Source organism: Siniperca chuatsi, linkage group LG19, assembly GCF_020085105.1.
Source record: "Siniperca chuatsi isolate FFG_IHB_CAS linkage group LG19, ASM2008510v1, whole genome shotgun sequence".
Taxonomy (NCBI): domain Eukaryota; kingdom Metazoa; phylum Chordata; class Actinopteri; order Centrarchiformes; family Sinipercidae; genus Siniperca; species Siniperca chuatsi.
In genome coordinates, this window is record NC_058060.1 from 5,426,684 (window position 1) to 5,444,761 (window position 18,078).

Consider the following 18,078-nt stretch of genomic DNA (forward strand, 5'->3'; position numbering starts at 1 on the left):
ATTCCATGTGTAACGGGATGTGCCAAAATGACAATAGTGCATTACAGGGGTCTGTGTACTAATACATGTTCTATTCTAAGAGATCTCTGTAAGTTGAAATGAAACAGTTGACTAACCCTTCTGAAAGTTGTATAGATTTGTGTTGAGCATTTCGTAGTCCTGACAGATTTCTGGTAGGTCAAAATGCTGCTAATTTGTAATTGTTTGTTGTAAATAGTACACTGTAAATATGGAGTACCTGTAGTAGCAGTTTGGTAGGAGTGAGAAACCCTTTTTGTTTGCTGTTGGACATTTTTCTCTTGTTTTTTTGGTTTAGGAGCTCAGGTTGTCAGGTTGTTGTTGACTTGTCATCATTTGTTTAAATTTAGATTTTTTTTGTTAGGGAAGTTTAGGGTTTAAATGATGAGTGAACTTTTGTTTGTGAACTTTTAGGTGATGCTCATCTCTCAAGTTTAATAAACTGCTATTTTTAAAGATAGAAGATAAGTAGATTAGCGGCCACTGCTTTGAATATCCAAGCCTACTAGTACAATTTGGGAACTTAACAGGAAAATGTGTGATGTGTACATGTATAATGATAACCCACCCCAGTTTTATTGTCCAAGGCCCTTCATGTAAACAAGAATGTGTTCTTGACCAACCTGCGTGGTTAAAAAGGTCTAGGTCATGGGCCTTTGATGATGCCATTGTGTCATCAGCTACGTATTAAACATGTCATGTCATTTTGCATTGAGGGCAACATGAAAGAAGTAATAGAGTTGTAACGAGGGTGTCACATATCCTCATTACTCATTTACTTTCAAAAGCAGTGTCAAACTGATGATGCCATACCAGCTTTTGGGGGTTTTCTGAATTGAATATGTTTTCAGTCAACAAAAAAAGTGTTTATGTTTTGTCTTTGATGCATAGCATTGGAAACAGTCAAATAGCTGGGGTGTGTGCAGCTGTACTGAGGACATTCACAGGTTTTTCTGTGCATTTAGAAAATGTGCAATTTTACTGTGGTTTTATATTGCGTATAGATAGATAGATAGATAGATAGATAGATAGATAGATAGATAGATAGATAGATAGATAGATAGATAGATAGATAGATAGATTTTTTTGCATGTTTGCCTGATACTATCAGTCATTTAGGAGTAGCTGATTCTCATCCAGTTCAGGATAGATGAAATCAGATACAGAGGTGCAGTCAAAAACATAATGTCATTCAAAAAAAGACGGACAAAGATTACTTCACTGGAACACGAGTAATCCACTGATCTCAAAAAAAGGACTCTTTAATAATAAGCCTACATGCACTGCAAGTAAAGAGCTTTTTAGCGTCTTTCAGCTCACTGTTTTGCTTTGTGTCTGCAGGATGTGTAAATAAGCATGTTTGCTAACACACTTGCCATAATAACTTTGTAAAGTGATATTACATCAAATATTGTGTTTTCAGCTTGTTGACCAAGTGGACAAAATTAATGAATTTAATGTAATTCATTTATTTCAATTAATTACAATGTCTCTGTTGTGTCCCAGTGAAAACTGTGCACACCAAGGCTCATGGATTATAATGAGTAACTACTGCATTGCTACTGGAAGACTCATTGGTGTTGAGTTTTTAAAATGTATATCTAATAGTGCTAGGGCTTCTACAGCCTTTTGGATGAGATGCGAAACATCTTCAAGAATCTAAAGCAAGTGCAGTTGCCTTTGACTGAATGACTGAGAATGTTCACAGATATTTTTTTCAATTAAAATTTTTTAGCAGTACAGACGAAGGTCCATTCAACTCCATTGTGTTGGGATGGAAGTGCAGTCTATATCTCAAAAACCTAAACACACACACAAAAAAAAACCTATCTACATGGATTGATATCAAACAGGCTGAGTGCGAAATTGTGTTTTCTTGTGAATGGGAGAAACTAACTTGTGTTTTGCTGGGTTTTTTTCATTTCAGTGGTTGATGAGATTTTTGTGCTCCTGCGCTGTCTATTTATAAATTAAAACATTGTGCTAAGTGTGAGACTTCCTGGACAAGATCTGTCTCTGACTTAATTATATTTATTTTATTCTCTGTTATTACTGTGCTTGTAGTCATGATGAATAATATCTACATTACCCATGCTCCACTGGGCTACATCATATCAGTCTCACCTGCCCTGGTGTCGTCGTTGTCCAGCAGGGGGGTGTAGTCTGTCTTTCCCACCGTCTCCCCGACCTGATCGTCAAAGGTCTCGGCTTCCAGCTGAGCCACAAAGTCCCTTTCCACTAGGCTCTCTGGGCCTGGCTGGGGAACGCTGTCCGTCAGTGCATCACTCAGACTCAGGTCTAACTCTGCCATGGCTGCACACACATATAAACAGAGGAATAAACAAGAGAACAGTAAACATGCTATCATCAGTTGAATGATGCTGTCCAACTCTAAACAAAACTATAATAAGTCACAAACGGAGAAAATAAAATAAAGAACAACTTATCATATGATTTACAGCTGTTCTACAAATACTACACATCTCTTGGAGGGGGGAATAATTTTTGTAAGAAACTGGGAAAAAAATATGCACTTTGCACTTATTATCTTGAAGGCAATTCAACAGAGAGCTAGATGCATGCAAGGGATGCGCGATGTATCGAATATATCTGATATATTTGAATATAATTGTATGTGCGATATGGCAGATGACCATATCGTTATTTTGAGATATTCATTGCGCATTTTAGTAATTTATTTATGCATTAAAACCAGGCCACGTATACAGTACATGCAGGTGACTTGCTCTCCAACTCACACACACAGTCCCAAACTAATTAATCACATCCATCAAGTCAATCGTTGTCCTAACTGGGTTAACGTCAACGCAGACGGCCAAAAGACCAAGACCATCATTACTCTGCTGCCAAAAGCTCCCCCACTGTCCGTAACCAAACTACATTGGTAGCTCTGTTTGCTCATGCTAGACCTTACGACAAGAAAAGTTCTAAATGGAAAGAGATGATAACCGCAGTGACCCAGCCGCAGTGGCCCATCACATAGCGAAAGAAAAATAAAAAAATTCATATGCATTATATATTCCAAACATTTTTCAGGTTGCCCAAACCACCAATTACCGATCGCACAGAATTGTGGATGGAATGCTTGAAATTCTAGCAACAGTGATAGAGCGGCCTATGTTGAGGGACATAGCACAATCACAAGCCATAGGGTTGGAAATTGACAAGAGCATGGATGTTAAAAGAAATAAGACTTATGTGACATAAGCTGTAGGCTACACTGAAATATCTACTTAATAAATTACCCTGATTGTAATTAACAATGAAAGAGCTATTGACAGTTCTGCGCAACGAACATGTGATAACAACATATGCAACTACGCACTCGTATCTGCCTGACTGAGGCATCGTTGTCATGTTATCAGTTTAAACGTAATTTGTCCTACTGTTCACCTCATTATTTATAAGAATAAATTTCATAACATGCAAGTATTGCTTAGTAATTACAGATCCAATTAAAAACTAGACCTGCAAGCAGTTATTAACAGGGTCCAAGCCTCCGGTGCAAGTTGCAATATGCAGCCCACGGAGGCAGTGCAAGTCGGACCTGCAGTCCCACAAGCACGATGCAAGTCGCAGGTGGAGATCAGCACAGAGATTGGAAAACATGGGCAGCTCTTTATCCTGAAGCAGAACTGGAGCGAAGAAATTAATAACAGGGATGTGTGTCCTAATGAAAAATAATAAATTCCAGATTTCAGTAGAATTTTGAAACATTATCTATTATACACTACCATTAAATGAGCTATAGGAACAGGTGTTTTACAAAATACATCAATGGTGCCTGTAAAAATCCTGACCCATTTAATTTATTTATTTCTGGAAGAGCAGGCACAGGAAAGTTTCAGCTTTAATAAAAGCTGTGTATTATCTGGCATGCAGATTGTTAGCAAGACTGTCTAATAATCCAGATGACATTCATGTTTTTCTTACTGGTGTGGCAACATATAACATTAATGCTACAACAATACACAACAGCTTTGCGAATGGTAATAACGCTTCATTGCCATATCAACCTCTAAGGGAGAAAAAAGTAAATACATTAAAAGCTGTTTGAAAGATGTAAAAATATTGGTAATAGATTAAATTTCCTATAGTATTATTTACAGAGACCCAACAAATCCCACCATAAGCAAGCACTAGGTGACACTGGCAAGGAAAAACTTATTTTTAAAATGCAGAACCAGACTCAATGGTGGGTGGCCATCCGCTGCTGACATGTTGGGTTTTGAGACAGAGAGAAAGAAAGAGAGAGAGAGAGAAAGAAGTGGCTGCTGTGGTGTAGTTGTACAGGAGATATTAATACTAGATAACATGAGGTGTTTGGGGCTATGTACAATAACTTCAGTTTTGTCACAGTTTAACATCAGAAAATTGCAGCTAATTCAGGTCTTTATGTCCTTAAAGCATGCTTGAAATTTAGCTAACTGATTAGTTTCATCTGGCTTGACTGATATAATTGGGTATTATCTGTAACAACAAAAGTTTATGGAGTATTACCTAATAATATTGCCTAAAGGAAGCATATATAAGGTGAATAGAACTGGTCCAAGCACAGAACCTTGCGGGACTCCGTGACTAACTTTGGTGTGCATGGAGGATTCATTGTTAACATGTACAAACTGAGATCGATCTCATAGATAGGATTTAAACCAGCTTAGTGCGGTTCCTTTAATGCAAAGTAAATGTTCCAGTCTCTAATAGGATGTGATGGTCAGTGGTGTTGAATGCAGCACTAAGATCTAACAAGACAAGTACAGAGACAAGTCCATTGTCTGATGCAATTAAAAGGTCATTTGTAATTTTCACTAGTGCTGTCTCTCTCTTGAAGGTCGATAGGAGCAAAGCAGTCAAAATGTATATCAGGTTTTACAGTTGTTTCTAAGGTTCCTGTGTTTGAAGATAAATCGGTACTGGTTGGGGGCAGGACGTGATGAATTTTTTCTCTAATTGTTAAAATTCTATCATTAAAAAAACTAATGAGGTCGTTACTACTGAGGGCTATAGGAATACATGTCTCAATAGAGCTGTGATTCTATGCCAGTGCTGAAAAGAAACCTGGGATTGTTTTTATTTTCCTCTATTAATGATGAGTAGTAGGCTGCGCTGGCATTACAGATGGCTTTCCTATATGTTTTAAAGACTATCTTGCCAGTCTAAATGAGATTCTTCATTTCGTTTCAAGTTTACTTTAATTTACTTTCAGTGAGTGGGTTTATGTACACTCTGACAAAAGCCAATCAAATCTAATATTGAGATAAACGCAGTACTAAGGCTATCGTTTTCAACTGCCACATGAATATTAAAATCACCTATAATAATTACTTTATCTGTTTTAAGGATTAAACTTGACAAAAACTCTGAGAATTCAGATAAAAATTCAGAATAAGGACTAGGAGCGCAGTGCACTATAACAAATAGAATTGGCTCATGTTTTCCAGGTTGGATGTAAAAGACTGGGAACAAGGCTTTCGAATGAGTTATAATTTAGTTTAGGCTTCGGGTTGCTTAATAAGCTTGAGTCGACGATGGCTGCAACTCCACCTCCTTGGTCGGTGCCTCGACAATTATGAGTATTAATATGACTGGGCGAAGTGGATTAATTTAGGCAAACATATTCTTCATGACCCAGCCAGGTTTTAGTAAGACAGAATGAGTCACTCTGATACTCTGATATTAAATGGTTCACTAGTACAGCTTTAGATGACAGAGATCTTATCTGATTAAAGAGCTCATAATACCATATTACCCTACTAGAACACTGCACTCCCAGAATGCAGGGTTACTTGTGGTTCCTAGAGTCTCCAAAAGTAGAATGGGAGCCACAGCCTTCAGTTATCAAGCTCCTCTCCTGTGGAATCAGGTCCCAGTTTGGGTTCGGGAGACAGACACCATCTCCACATTTAAGAGTAGGCTTAAGACTTTCCTCTTTGATAAAGCTTATAGTTAGGGCTGGGTTGGGTGAATCCTGAACCATCCCTTAGTTATGCTACTATAGGCCTAGACTGCCAGGAGACTTCCCATGATGCACCTCTTTCCTCTCTCCTTCTCTCCCTCTCCATCTATATGCATTTTTATCCCATTACTGCATGTTACTAACTCAACATCTTCTCTCTCCCGTAGTTTTGTGCTTTCTTGTCTCTCCTCCTTCTGTCACTTTCATCAGGCATTTCTACCTCTGGAGTTGCAGAGACTGGATCTTTGGTTGTGGTCCACCTGCTGCCCCCATGTTCCTGCTCGACAACTGCTACTACAGTTGTTATTAGCTTTGTTACTATTATTGTCATTATTATTCCTATGACTATCATTCCTATTATTATTACTTTATTAATATTACCACTACCAGTACATTATTACTATTTTAAAATTCTAGGTGGAATTTGCATTGTGCTTCCCTCTCCCCCACCCTCCTTCTCTCTCTCTCTCTCTCTCTCAAAACCTAACACGGCATCGGCGGATGGCTGGTTCTACCCGAGGTTTCTGCCTGTTAAAAGGAATTTTTTACTTGCCATTGTCGCCAAGTGCTTGCTCATGGTGGGATTTGTTGGGTCTCTGTAAATAATATTATAAGAGTACGGTCTAGACCTGCTCTATAGGAAAAGTGCAATGAAATAACTTCTGTTGTGAACTGGCGCTATATAAAAATAAACTGAATTGAATACACTCAATAATATCTCACTGGAGACAAATCTACGGTGGTGTGAAAAAGTGTTTGCCCCATACCTGATTTCTTATGTTTATGCATGTTTGTCACACTTAAATGTTTCAGATCATCAAACAAATTTAAATATTAGTCAAAGATAACACAAGTAAACACAAAATGCAGTTTTTAAATGAAGGTTGTTATTATTAAGGGAATAAAATCCAAACCTACATGGCCCTGTGTGAAATAGTGATTGCCCCCTAAACCTAATAACTGTTTGGGCCACCCTTAGCAGCAACAACTGCAATCAAGCATTTGCGATAACATGCAATGAGTCTTCTACAGTGCAGTGGAGGAATTTTGGCCCACTCATCTTTGCAGAATTGTTGTAATTCAGCCACATTGGAGGGTTTTTGAGCATGAACTGCCTTTTTAAGGTCATGCCACAGCATCTCAATAGGATTCAGTTCAGGACTTTAACTAGGCCATTCCAAAGTCTTCATTTTGTTCTTCTTCAGCCATTCAGAGGTGGACTTGCTGGTGTGTTTTGGATCATTGTCCTGCTGCAGAACCCAAGTTCGCTTTAGTTTGAGGTCACGAACAGATGGCCGGACATTCTCTTCATTAAGGAAGCGATCCCATTTTTGGTAGACAGCAGAATTTATTGTTCCATTTATCACAGCAAGTCTTCCAGGTCCTGAAGCAGCAAAACAGCCCCAGACCATCACATTATCACCACCATATTTTACTGTTGGTATGATGTACTTTTTCTGAAATGCGGTGTTACTTACTACGCCAGATGTAATGGGACACACCTTCCAAAAAGTTCAACATTTGTCTCGTCAGTCCACAGAGTATTTTCCCAAAAGTCTTGGGGATCATCAAGATGTTTTCTGGCAAAAATGAGACGAGCCTTAATGTTCTTTTTGCTCAGGAGTGGTTTTCGTCTTGGAACTTCAACCATGCAGGCCATTTTTGCCCAGTCTCTTTCTTATGGTGGAGTCATAAACACTGACCTTAACTGAGGCAAGTGAGGCCTGCAGTTGTTTGGATGTTGTTGTGGGGTCTTTTGTGACCTCTTGGATGAGTCGCCACTGCGCTCATTTGTGGATAATGGCGCTCACTGTGGTTCGCTGGAGTCCCAAAGCTTTAGAAATGGCTTTATAACCTTTTCCAGACTGATAGATCTCAATTACTTTCTTTCTCATTTGTTCCTGAATTTCTTTGGATCTCTGCATGATGTCTAGCTTTTGAAGATCTTTTGGTCTACTTCACTTTGTCAGGCAGGTCCTATTTAAGTAATTTCTTGATTGAGAACAGGTGTGGCAGGCCTGGGTGTGGCTAGAGAAATTGAACTCAGGTGTGATAAACCACAGTTATGTTTTAACAGGTGGGGCAATCACTTTTTCACACAGGGCCATGTAGGTTTGGATTTTGTTTTCCCTTAATAATAACAACCTTCATTTAAAAACTGAATTTTGTGTTTACTTGTGTTATCTTTGACTAATATTTAAATTTGTATGATGATCTGAAACATTTAAGTATGACAAACATGCATAAAAATAAGAAATCAGGAAGGGGCCAAGCACTTTTTCACACCACTGTAAATAGTCAATAAAATAAATAATATTCCTGACATCAAAATACTGAGTGAAGTTTAGAAAGAATGAAGAACACAGACAGTCACTATCAGTCCTCCCTCCTGTCCTTTGGAGGGGCTGGTTTGGGGGTGTCTCAGCCAGTAGCACAGTTTAAAAGAATTTGCCAAACTTAAAGATTCGTGGTAAACAAAGCTAAACAGACATGCAGACAGCTTTCGTTTTGGCTTGTTCATAACAATTAGCTATTAGTTTAACAAGCACACTGTAGTTAAGTAAACAACCAAACTGCGGACAAAGCAGGTGGAAATATCACTTTTCTACATTTTAATCAAGTCGTCGTCAACGTCACCTTCACCTGGTTCATCTCCACCATGGCCTCTCTCCTCTGCTGTCCGCAGTGTGTGTGTGTGTGTGTGTGTGTGTGTGTATAGAAGCTCACCCTTGGTCAAACACACAGAGGAGAGGGCAGAGAATAGCTCAACCATAAATGACAGCTAATGACAGTTAAAAAAATATGCAAGAATATTTTCCATAGACATATAATTATCTATTTTTGAATCTAAAACGGCCCTGAGCCAGAATACTGGCACTGTGCTGGAGAACTTTAAGCCCTGAAAAAAGTATATTTTAAAAAGTCAATTTCAAACCTCAACTGGCATGTATTTGGACATGTGGCTACATCTGTATGTTGTGGAGAAGCCAGTGCCCTCCTGATTTGCTCCTAACAGTCAGTGTCTTTGATGTTTGGCTCCATTCACACTGCTCTACTTTAGGTAATGTTAATATGTGCCCTGTGTGTGTGTACCCTACTGTTCTCACATCAACACAGTGCCTTGATGGAACTCACAGTGGGCCTGTTGAGGGCTAAGTGAAAGGACTAGTGTTTGACCGTGTGTGTGTGTGTGTGTGGATGACACAGCTGTCTTCTGATCCTAATAGAATTACACAGGACTCTCAGGACATGTTTGTATAATTCAACACTTGCTGCAGCTGAGCAGAGAGACAGACAGATAGGTAGTGATGTCCACACCCTCCATCATTTACGCCCTCTTCTCCTCCTCCTTGTTTTCTCCTCCCTCTCTCCCTCCCTTTGGAAAGCACACACAGCAGCAGTGACTGAATGATTGTATGTACCCGTGGTCTCGCCAACACAAGCACCGAAACATACACACACATATAAACAGTATTTCTTTGAGAACTATGCCCTATTGTTGCACAGCGAGGCTGAACACATCGCAATGGAATGCAAGGCAGCACGGACACACACTCACATACAGACACACAGAGGTCAAAACTTCTACCGTTGCCATGGTAATCGACATCCAAATGAGTATTCAAATGCTTTGTTGTTTTTATTATTATATGTGCATTACCCCCAAATAGCCCATGAAATAAGAAATAGTAATCCAACATTATTAACAGTTTTCTATCGTCACATGATATATATATTGTCTTATCGCACAGCCCTAAGTGTGTGTATATACTGCAGCTTGGTCTGCTGGAATAGTGGATTCTATATGGAAAAAAAAGATCTGCCATGTAACTCATGAACTTGACCGTGAACTTTAAAGTCCTCACATTCTTAATAGTTATAAACAGCTTTACATTACATTTGGGATCCTTTCCATTTTTCCAATTTCATTGTTACTCATAATTTTACAAAAATATAGATAAAGTATATAATAGATATTAAAAGGATAGTCAACAATATAAACGGGCAATGGAAAAGGTTAATCCATATGGACGATAACAGACAAGCTAAAAGAATATTTAAAAATGGGATAAACAACAAAGTGTATGCCCTTGATAAGGAACTTGTATGATATGTGTTTTTAAATATGGGTTTGAAGATCAATTCTTAAAGCAGGAGAAGACTGATATCACATCTCTTCAAGAGAAAGTGATTCACAAGGTTAAACACAACTAGGCAAATGAGATCTCGAGTAAACTAAAGCTGCGTACTTATTGTGAAATTAAAAAATGTTTATTTTACTGAAAATTATGTTCTTAATCTATCAGGAAAAAAGGTACATTTGTGCTCAGATTAGAGCTGGTATCCTGCCTCTTCATATTGAAACAGAAGAAAGTCAAATCTGTCCAGTATCTTGGAAAATGAGAAGCCTAACATTTTGATTTTATTGCCTTGTACTGTAAATTTGGTGATCTTTTGTTTAATGATATAAAGCATGGGTTTTAAAAGTGTGAGGTGTCAAACAGTTTCAGGGGAGGCTCAGAGACACAAGGTGAAAACGATGTTCATGAAGGATTTCTAACAAACAGATTTTTTATTAGACATCAAAGGGGAACCATGCTCTAGGATTGTCTAAATATCTCTAAATTGGTTAAGGAGATAGTTCTGGGGAATTATACCATTTTTCTTACCTAGAATCAACCCTGTTTTGTATTTACATGCAGTTTTAAATTATGTCGAATAGGGGCACCCCGGTAGCTCACCTGGTAGAGCGCATGCCCCACGTACAAGGCTGAGTCCTTACCGCAGCACTTGGCTGCATGTCATTTCCCCCTCTCTCTCTTTCTCTCCCACATTTCCTGTCTCTCTTCAGCTGTTCCTATCAAATAAAAGGAAAAAAGCACCAAAAAATAAAATAAATTATGTCGAACAGCAACATTAGGCTATTTTAACTCAATTGTTGGCAGTGATGTTGATAGGTTTTCAATGTAGTGAGTCCCGGGGACCCACAGGTGGTCATTTGAGCGGGTCCCCAGTAAAACTTATGGTTTTTGACAAATTGTAATGTTAAACTCCTGCTTGATGATATATGGTTATAATTATGGTTATTCATGTATGTTGAAAATGTCTGAAAATCAAACAAATAAAATCCCAAATCTGTAAATACACTGCAGACACACAGCAGCTGACAGAAAATGGAGGTCATATTATACAGACAAATATTAGCTTTCTGGGTGAATAAATGTTAAAAAGGGAAGCTAAAGGGCAACGAGAATGCTTTCAAGTTTCATCAGGAGTCATAACAACATTAAACACATCATGTTTAATTAGTAAAGTAGTTTAAAAACACGCACACAAAGGGCAACCATTTACAGCATACTGCCATTAGAAACTGAGTACAATTAGCTGATAATGAGCCTGATCAGCCACCATCAGTAATCAATGCATACTCACATTATTAGACTCACACTGTAAACCATTAATCAAACCAATAACTAACCATGGTCAACATCAGACACCCTTATCATACTTTAGCATTTACCTAGTGTTTCTGAAGTGGTGTCAAAACGTTAGAAAATATAGGCTACATACATTATTAGCAGTTTGAATTAAACTGAAGCTTCCTGGGAAAATACTACGCCAAACTCCCTTTAAGAAATATGACATGACATGATTAACAATTCCTTAGGTGTCCGCAAAATCACATAATTCTAGAACCACAAGATATAAGGCGTCATATGTTGACAGTCTTCTTGTCAATTTGGCATCAATATAATCCATGTCCTGCTCCCTGTAATTTCATACTTACATACTTTCCGTACTTCACATTTTGGATGTTGTTGCCTCAACTCGCTACCAGCCTCCATTGTTAAGCTGCGCTATTTTAGTGGGAGAAGACCATGGGAATGAGAGGTAAATGTTTCAAAAATTAAGATTTCTCACTAAAATACATGCTGGTTGGTGGATCAGATACACGCCAAATTAAACACTGACTTATGACACTGTTAACTCACCGTCTATCGTGTGTGTGAGACGGTATTTGAGGAGTTTTTTCGGTCGATTCCGAAGTAACTACCCGGTTTGCTGCTTCCCATTTGGAGCTGGAGAGATATGCCTACAGTAAGTACGCAGACGGTGAGAAACAGATTTTTTGACAGTGAGGTTTCTTTTGTTTATTTCTATGATTTCAACACAGACTTGTTGTTCACAATGTACTTTATTATAGCATTTTATACACTAGCATTATCAAGGAAAAAATCTGGTGCTTCCTCCGAATGTGTCAACAGTGAGTTTACTTTGTCCTTTCGGATTTTAACTCGTTAGCGATGCAGGACGCGTACCTAGCAACAACAGTGGATATGCAGGAATTGAACTAAGCTAAAGGTAGTCATGTTTTTCTAAGCTTTGTCCGAAGGGAGGCTCACAGGGAGGCTCACAGTCTCACTCTGAAAACCCCTGATATAAAGGATACAAGTGAGCTGATGGATATCAATCAGTCACATCGCCTGAAATAGTTGTTTGAAAAAGAGGCTTTAAAATTGGAAACTTATTGAGTGAATACATGGGAGTTCAGAAAGAAAACCTTGTATCACTAAGGGACTGTTGATGTTGCTTTTAATTATTAGGTCGCCTTGACTGATCTGTGATCAGCACAGCTGGAATCCCTTCTCTGTTGTACTGTAAATATTGATGTCCTGTAAAGGTGTCTTATAATCCCATGAGGGATGGGTCATTAGATGGCAGGACACTTAAATAAAATTAACATTAACAATGTAGAAAAAATGGTGGCAGCTGACTAATTTATATCGTTTTATGGTAAATATTGTTGTACTGTCCATCCCTCCTAGTGCCAATAAGATACCTAAGTGTCAGAACTGATACCAACATAATACAGCTTGCTTCAAGGACTGTGAACATGTTTTTCCACAAAACCCTCATTTATCAAACAAAAGAAGCCACACTTGGGCGGCCCTAGTGGCCTTGGGATTAAGGTGTCAACAGTGAACCGCAACGTCCGTGGTTCACATCCAGCCATGTCCCTAGGAAGTGGGCCTTGAGTTAAGGTTTTTTTTTTTGTCAAACTACTATTTAAAGGTCAATGAACCTTCATGCTCAAGCACTATCTGATTAAAGAATAAGGGACAAATATTACTAATCAGACCAGGAATTTGATGCCTACTTTGGGTTCTTGACAGTTTTCAATACTCTGTGATACACACATATTTTGGTCTGTACCAAAAAAAGTACTGACATTTCATACCCAGCCCTATATACTGTATAAAGCAGTGATAAACATTTTGTTTTACATTAAGGCTTGATAAGTTGTCATTATACTGTATAGTTTTACCAAACCTGTTCAAAGCTGCACTGCACATCCTGAACATTCTCAGACAGAGAACTCTAACCACACAAAGTGATGCTACAGTTCCTGTTTCTCACACTGATAAGTATTTATTTTTTAAATTAAATGTAGGTTTTCTTTTTTCTTTTTCAGACTGACACTGACACATTTTTGACAAGGTACATTTGACAAGGTACAGGACTAAGAGGAGCTTTCCACCAGGATTTTAGAGGAACCAAATGTAACAGGCAAAAGCCCTGCCCACGTGTCAAAGAAACAGCACACATTTCTTTCTCTGGTGGAATATTAACAGTATCGGAAAAACATGCTGACTTTTTCACACATGTAACCTCAACCTCAACTAAGCAACTGGCACTGAGAAACACTAATGATTATTCTGCTGTGAATGTGGTCATATAGTAAGAAAAAGTATTAACGTCTGATCCATGGCTGTATAAAGAGTACTGGATGCAGCGTTGGAGGCGGGGCTCCGTTCATTCCTATGAAAGTTGCTCAGTGGTGCATGAAGCCAAAAAAGTTCGACTTCCCGGTATAAAATGACCCAGATCTTCCTATAGTTTTTGCATTGTGCGGCCCCACAGGCGCAAGCGCACTAGCATTTCCTTTAACCCCGCCTCCCTCAGCGAGCTCAGGACTGCGTAAGCCGGCTAACTTTTGGTTTAGCCCTTCGATAACATGAATGAGGATAAAATGATTTAATTGTGCAGCTCTTTTTAAGACTTTCCAAATGTTATCGGACCGAATGAATCAAATTCTGATGGTGAAACAAGTTATTTTGCGGGGCTTGTGATGCTCAAAAAAATGTATCCACCGTTTTACAGCCGCTTTTTTCACAATGTAAGTCTATGGGGAAAAGTCTTGTGGGGCCAGTGTGCATTACGTGACGGACCCGGAAGTTGTAATTTCACAGATTGGCCGCTATGTCAAGTTGGCTTCAAAGCCCGGCACACTTCCTGGGGGCTTGGTCTGGTCTGCATAGTTTCTGTTTTTTCACTATCACTGTCCTCTCAGTTGTTTATTGCTTATATGCTTATTTAAGCATTAACTGTCAGTCAAACTACTTTCCTTTTCTTTGTGTTTTGCCCTGTTCATGACATACAACACAGGCCTCTCTAGCAGATTCTTTGAATTTGGCATTAAGCTAGGATTACACCATCCCTGTTATCACCCCTCACAAAATGTCTGAGGATGCACTGCTGTTTGAAGGCCTTTTCCATGTTATGTGGATTTGAATATAAGGGTCATTGAGCAACCAAAACCAAGAATATATTTCCAACTAACCACATCCCTCCATCTACCTATCCATCCATCTGTGTGACATCCAACTCTTCACCCTGCTGTATAATTCCCAGCAGGGCTCATTGGCAGCAAGGGGGATTACAGTAACCGGTTCACTCTGTACCATCCCATTCTTCCTCTTTGCACTCTATCCCTCCATCATTTCATTCATTCAATCCGCTGTTGTCACGCAATTTCAGACTCCACCCCTCCTCCCTACCACACACACACACACACACACACACACATATTACATATCTATATACGTGTTCACACATACTAACGCACACATGGACACATCTGTGTGTGTTTGGCTGCCTATGAGATACAGCACTATGAAATCAAATGATGATGTCCTACCATTTAAAATAATTGATTACTTGATTAAATTGAAAAATATTGTCAAATTGTTTGTCAAGTAATTTGTCATCCATTTTTATACTTTGTACTACTACCATAAAACTAACAATTAATAGCCCGGGCTTTTATTTGCTTCAATCACGGAACTCTCCCTGCCTATATTTGGGATAGGAGTCTATATGGGACAGGCAATTCCTTTCCACAAAATTCTTGTTCAGCAAAGATGGGAAATATCAAATTGTTTATTTAAACCAGTATAAATATTACTTGTATAAAAATTAGGCTACCATATAACATATCAATTACGAAATTACGAATAATTAATTTGATCTAGCTCCTCATGTATAGAGAGAGAGAGCGAGAGAGAGCATGCCGTATTAAAATACCGGTATCCTACCTTAGAAAGGATAAAGCCGAAGGTTACCGTAGTTATTTCAACTTAATTTTTTCATGAAAAAGCATTTTGAATCTTTTGATCGGTGGACCCTTACGGACTAAAGGAATATAAATAATCAAAGACTTTATGACCACTTTCTATTAAGTCTGGGTGTTTCCTTTGTCCAGTGTCTCACATCCTGGCCTTTCTCCCTTGTGTATCTTCGGATTTGTTAAGGTTCTGGATCTTTGGATTTTGTTTTCTCCCTCCTTGGATTTATTTGCCTGCTTGGACTGCTCACCTGGTTTGCTGATCCCTGCCTGCCTAACTTCCCCTGTAAGCTTGTGAACTTTATTAAACTGTTTGTCTGCACCTGCTCTGCCTCCTTAGTCTGCATTTTGGGTCCTATTTCCTAATAGCCTTTTGTAAATTGGACCTTGAGACGGCGCAGATAGAGGTTACAAATGATGCGCAATTCATGGTGCTATCAGCGGCCGCAATTCATTCTTTGTGAATTCACCCCTGAGACAGTTGCAGCGAAGTAGAATGTGAAGAGTTGGGGCTGATGTATTTATAAAAGAGTTAGGGAATAAAACAGATGTTATAAATTATGCTATAAAATGGCTGGCTCAACAGTACAAGCTTCTGATTTTCCACTAGGGTTGGGCTATATGACGGTATATACCATGCGACAGTAGAAATGTGTCCACTGGTAGAGATTTGGCAATACAGTTTCCACTGCGGGAGCTATCCCAGCTTGATTCTCCCATGATCTCGTGATTCTCGCGTGATCTTGTGAATCTACCTGCCTCGCAAGGTAACATGATTTGGGCAGCAGGACTGCTTAACATGAGAGCGACAGTTGGTGGTGGTAAGGCTTGTTTGCCAACCGTTGCAGAAGAAGAGAGTGGAGAAGTTGTTTTGTTTGTATGGAAGTTCCAAATAAAAGAAGAAAATAATCAAATGTGATGAAGTACAGAACGGTATGGTTATTTTAAACCATTTATTAATTGAATTTACAGAACAATTAGTGCATCGTTATATATACCGTTGCCGTGATATAAAATTACACATACCGTGTAAGACTTTGGCCATATAGCCCACCCTTATTTTGCACCCAAAGTAATACAACTGCCTTCCCCATACAGAAGAACCCTGAATAGAAGACCACAAAGACATGTAGCGTGAGACTCCCAGCTGCTGGAAAACTGCACTCCTGCTAGAAAATATTGACAATTGAAATGTATGGGCCTTGTACTTCACTCAACACAAGCAAACACTGGGCCCTTACAGTACAATTATGTTATATGAGCTGATATATGTATCCCTCAAAATAAGAGCCTCTGGTAGAAAGGCTTTTTCACTTTGAAATTCACAACTGTTTCTGGAGAGACACAGGGATTTTCGTGCTCTTCACTCCTGCTAAAGTTTGTGTTTTCTCTATAAATACAGCAGGGTAACTGGGAAACATCCAGCCAAGGGCAAACAGAAATTTCAGGTGGGGTTTGATCCCTGGGCAGCAAAGAATGTGTTTCACCATTCTTTCATCTCTGCAGTGAACATCTTCCGACCACCCAGCCAGACCAGCTGGCAGTGCGACCACCCTAAGCAGACGAAGAAGAGAGCCGGGATAAGAGCTACGCTAACCCAGATTGCACCTAAGGCTACTCCACTACCCAGCCTACTCCTGGCTAATGTCTGGTCGCAGGAAAATAAAATGGACAAAATAAGACTCAGGCTAACCCAGCAACTGGAAATCATAGACTGTTGTGCCCACATTTTAACGAACAATTAGCGGGGGGATTACGGTAGGTTGTAATCTTTCCTTTGCTCGTAAATTATTTTTCTGGTTCACACATATCTATTTTTAGGGGCAAATGTGAGTGAAATAATTACACTGTAGAGCCCAGCTGGACAATGTTCTCCAGATGTCAAATATTTATTGTTAAGATGCCGACCATATTTGGTATTTTATATCTGACCAGAGAATTCACCAGTGTTTAAATTTCCCGAGACGCAAATTTAAAAAATGCACTACAGGAACTGTATGAGGTCATCAAAAGTCACATGACAGAACAACCAGAATGCATTTTCATTGTAGCTGGCGATTTTAATCAAACAGACGTCAAAACAGTTTTACCTAAATTCCACCAGCATGTCCACACCCCCACCAGGTGAAACAATACCCTGGATCATGTTTATACGAACATTCCTGGCAGCTACAAAGCCCTCCCCCACCACCACTTTGGACAATCCGACCACATTTCACTTCTTTGCTTCTCCTGCCAACAGGCTCCCAGCTGATTAAAAGGGTCAAACCATCTAGAAAAACAAAATGAAACATACATGAAGGAAAGGAGACATAAGGAGGAAGAATTAATGGAAGGAAGGGTTGAATCAGGAAATAGTGCCAAAGATAGGAGGGCATGAATAATTTACACACTTGACAAAGTGTAGACAGATGAAGCTACAGCAGCTCTACAGGACTGCACAGACTGACACATGTTCAGAGATGCCGCCACCCAGGAGAACCACATCAATCTTGAGGAATATCATCAATAAATCATCAGTGACATCAACATCAGCAAATGTGTTGAAAATAAAATCATTCCCTAACCAGAAAGCTTGGATGAATGGAGAGGTGAGGGCCCTATCCAGAGCCAAAAAAGCTGACTTTCAGTCAGTGGACAAGGAAACTTACAGCAATGCCAGACCAAGACTGAAAGC

General features: G+C 39.2%; 1 protein-coding gene across 14 annotated transcripts in view; it reads right to left on the reverse strand.

Moving 5' to 3' along the window:
* LOC122866573 (microtubule-associated protein 4) overlaps positions 1 to 18,078 on the reverse strand; it is a 162,511-nt gene that overhangs the window by 136,229 nt on the left and 8,204 nt on the right. For 12 of the 14 annotated variants that reach the window (XM_044176381.1, XM_044176376.1, XM_044176379.1 and 9 more), the window contains one exon: positions 2,143 to 2,331. In XM_044176381.1, the coding sequence (XP_044032316.1) occupies positions 2,143 to 2,329 (187 nt within the window). In that variant the 5' untranslated portion in view covers positions 2,330 to 2,331. Of the gene's footprint in view, positions 1 to 2,142; positions 2,332 to 10,737; positions 10,854 to 18,078 lie in introns of all 14 variants that reach the window. The other 2 variants (XM_044176377.1, XM_044176373.1) reach the window with 1 other exon arrangement.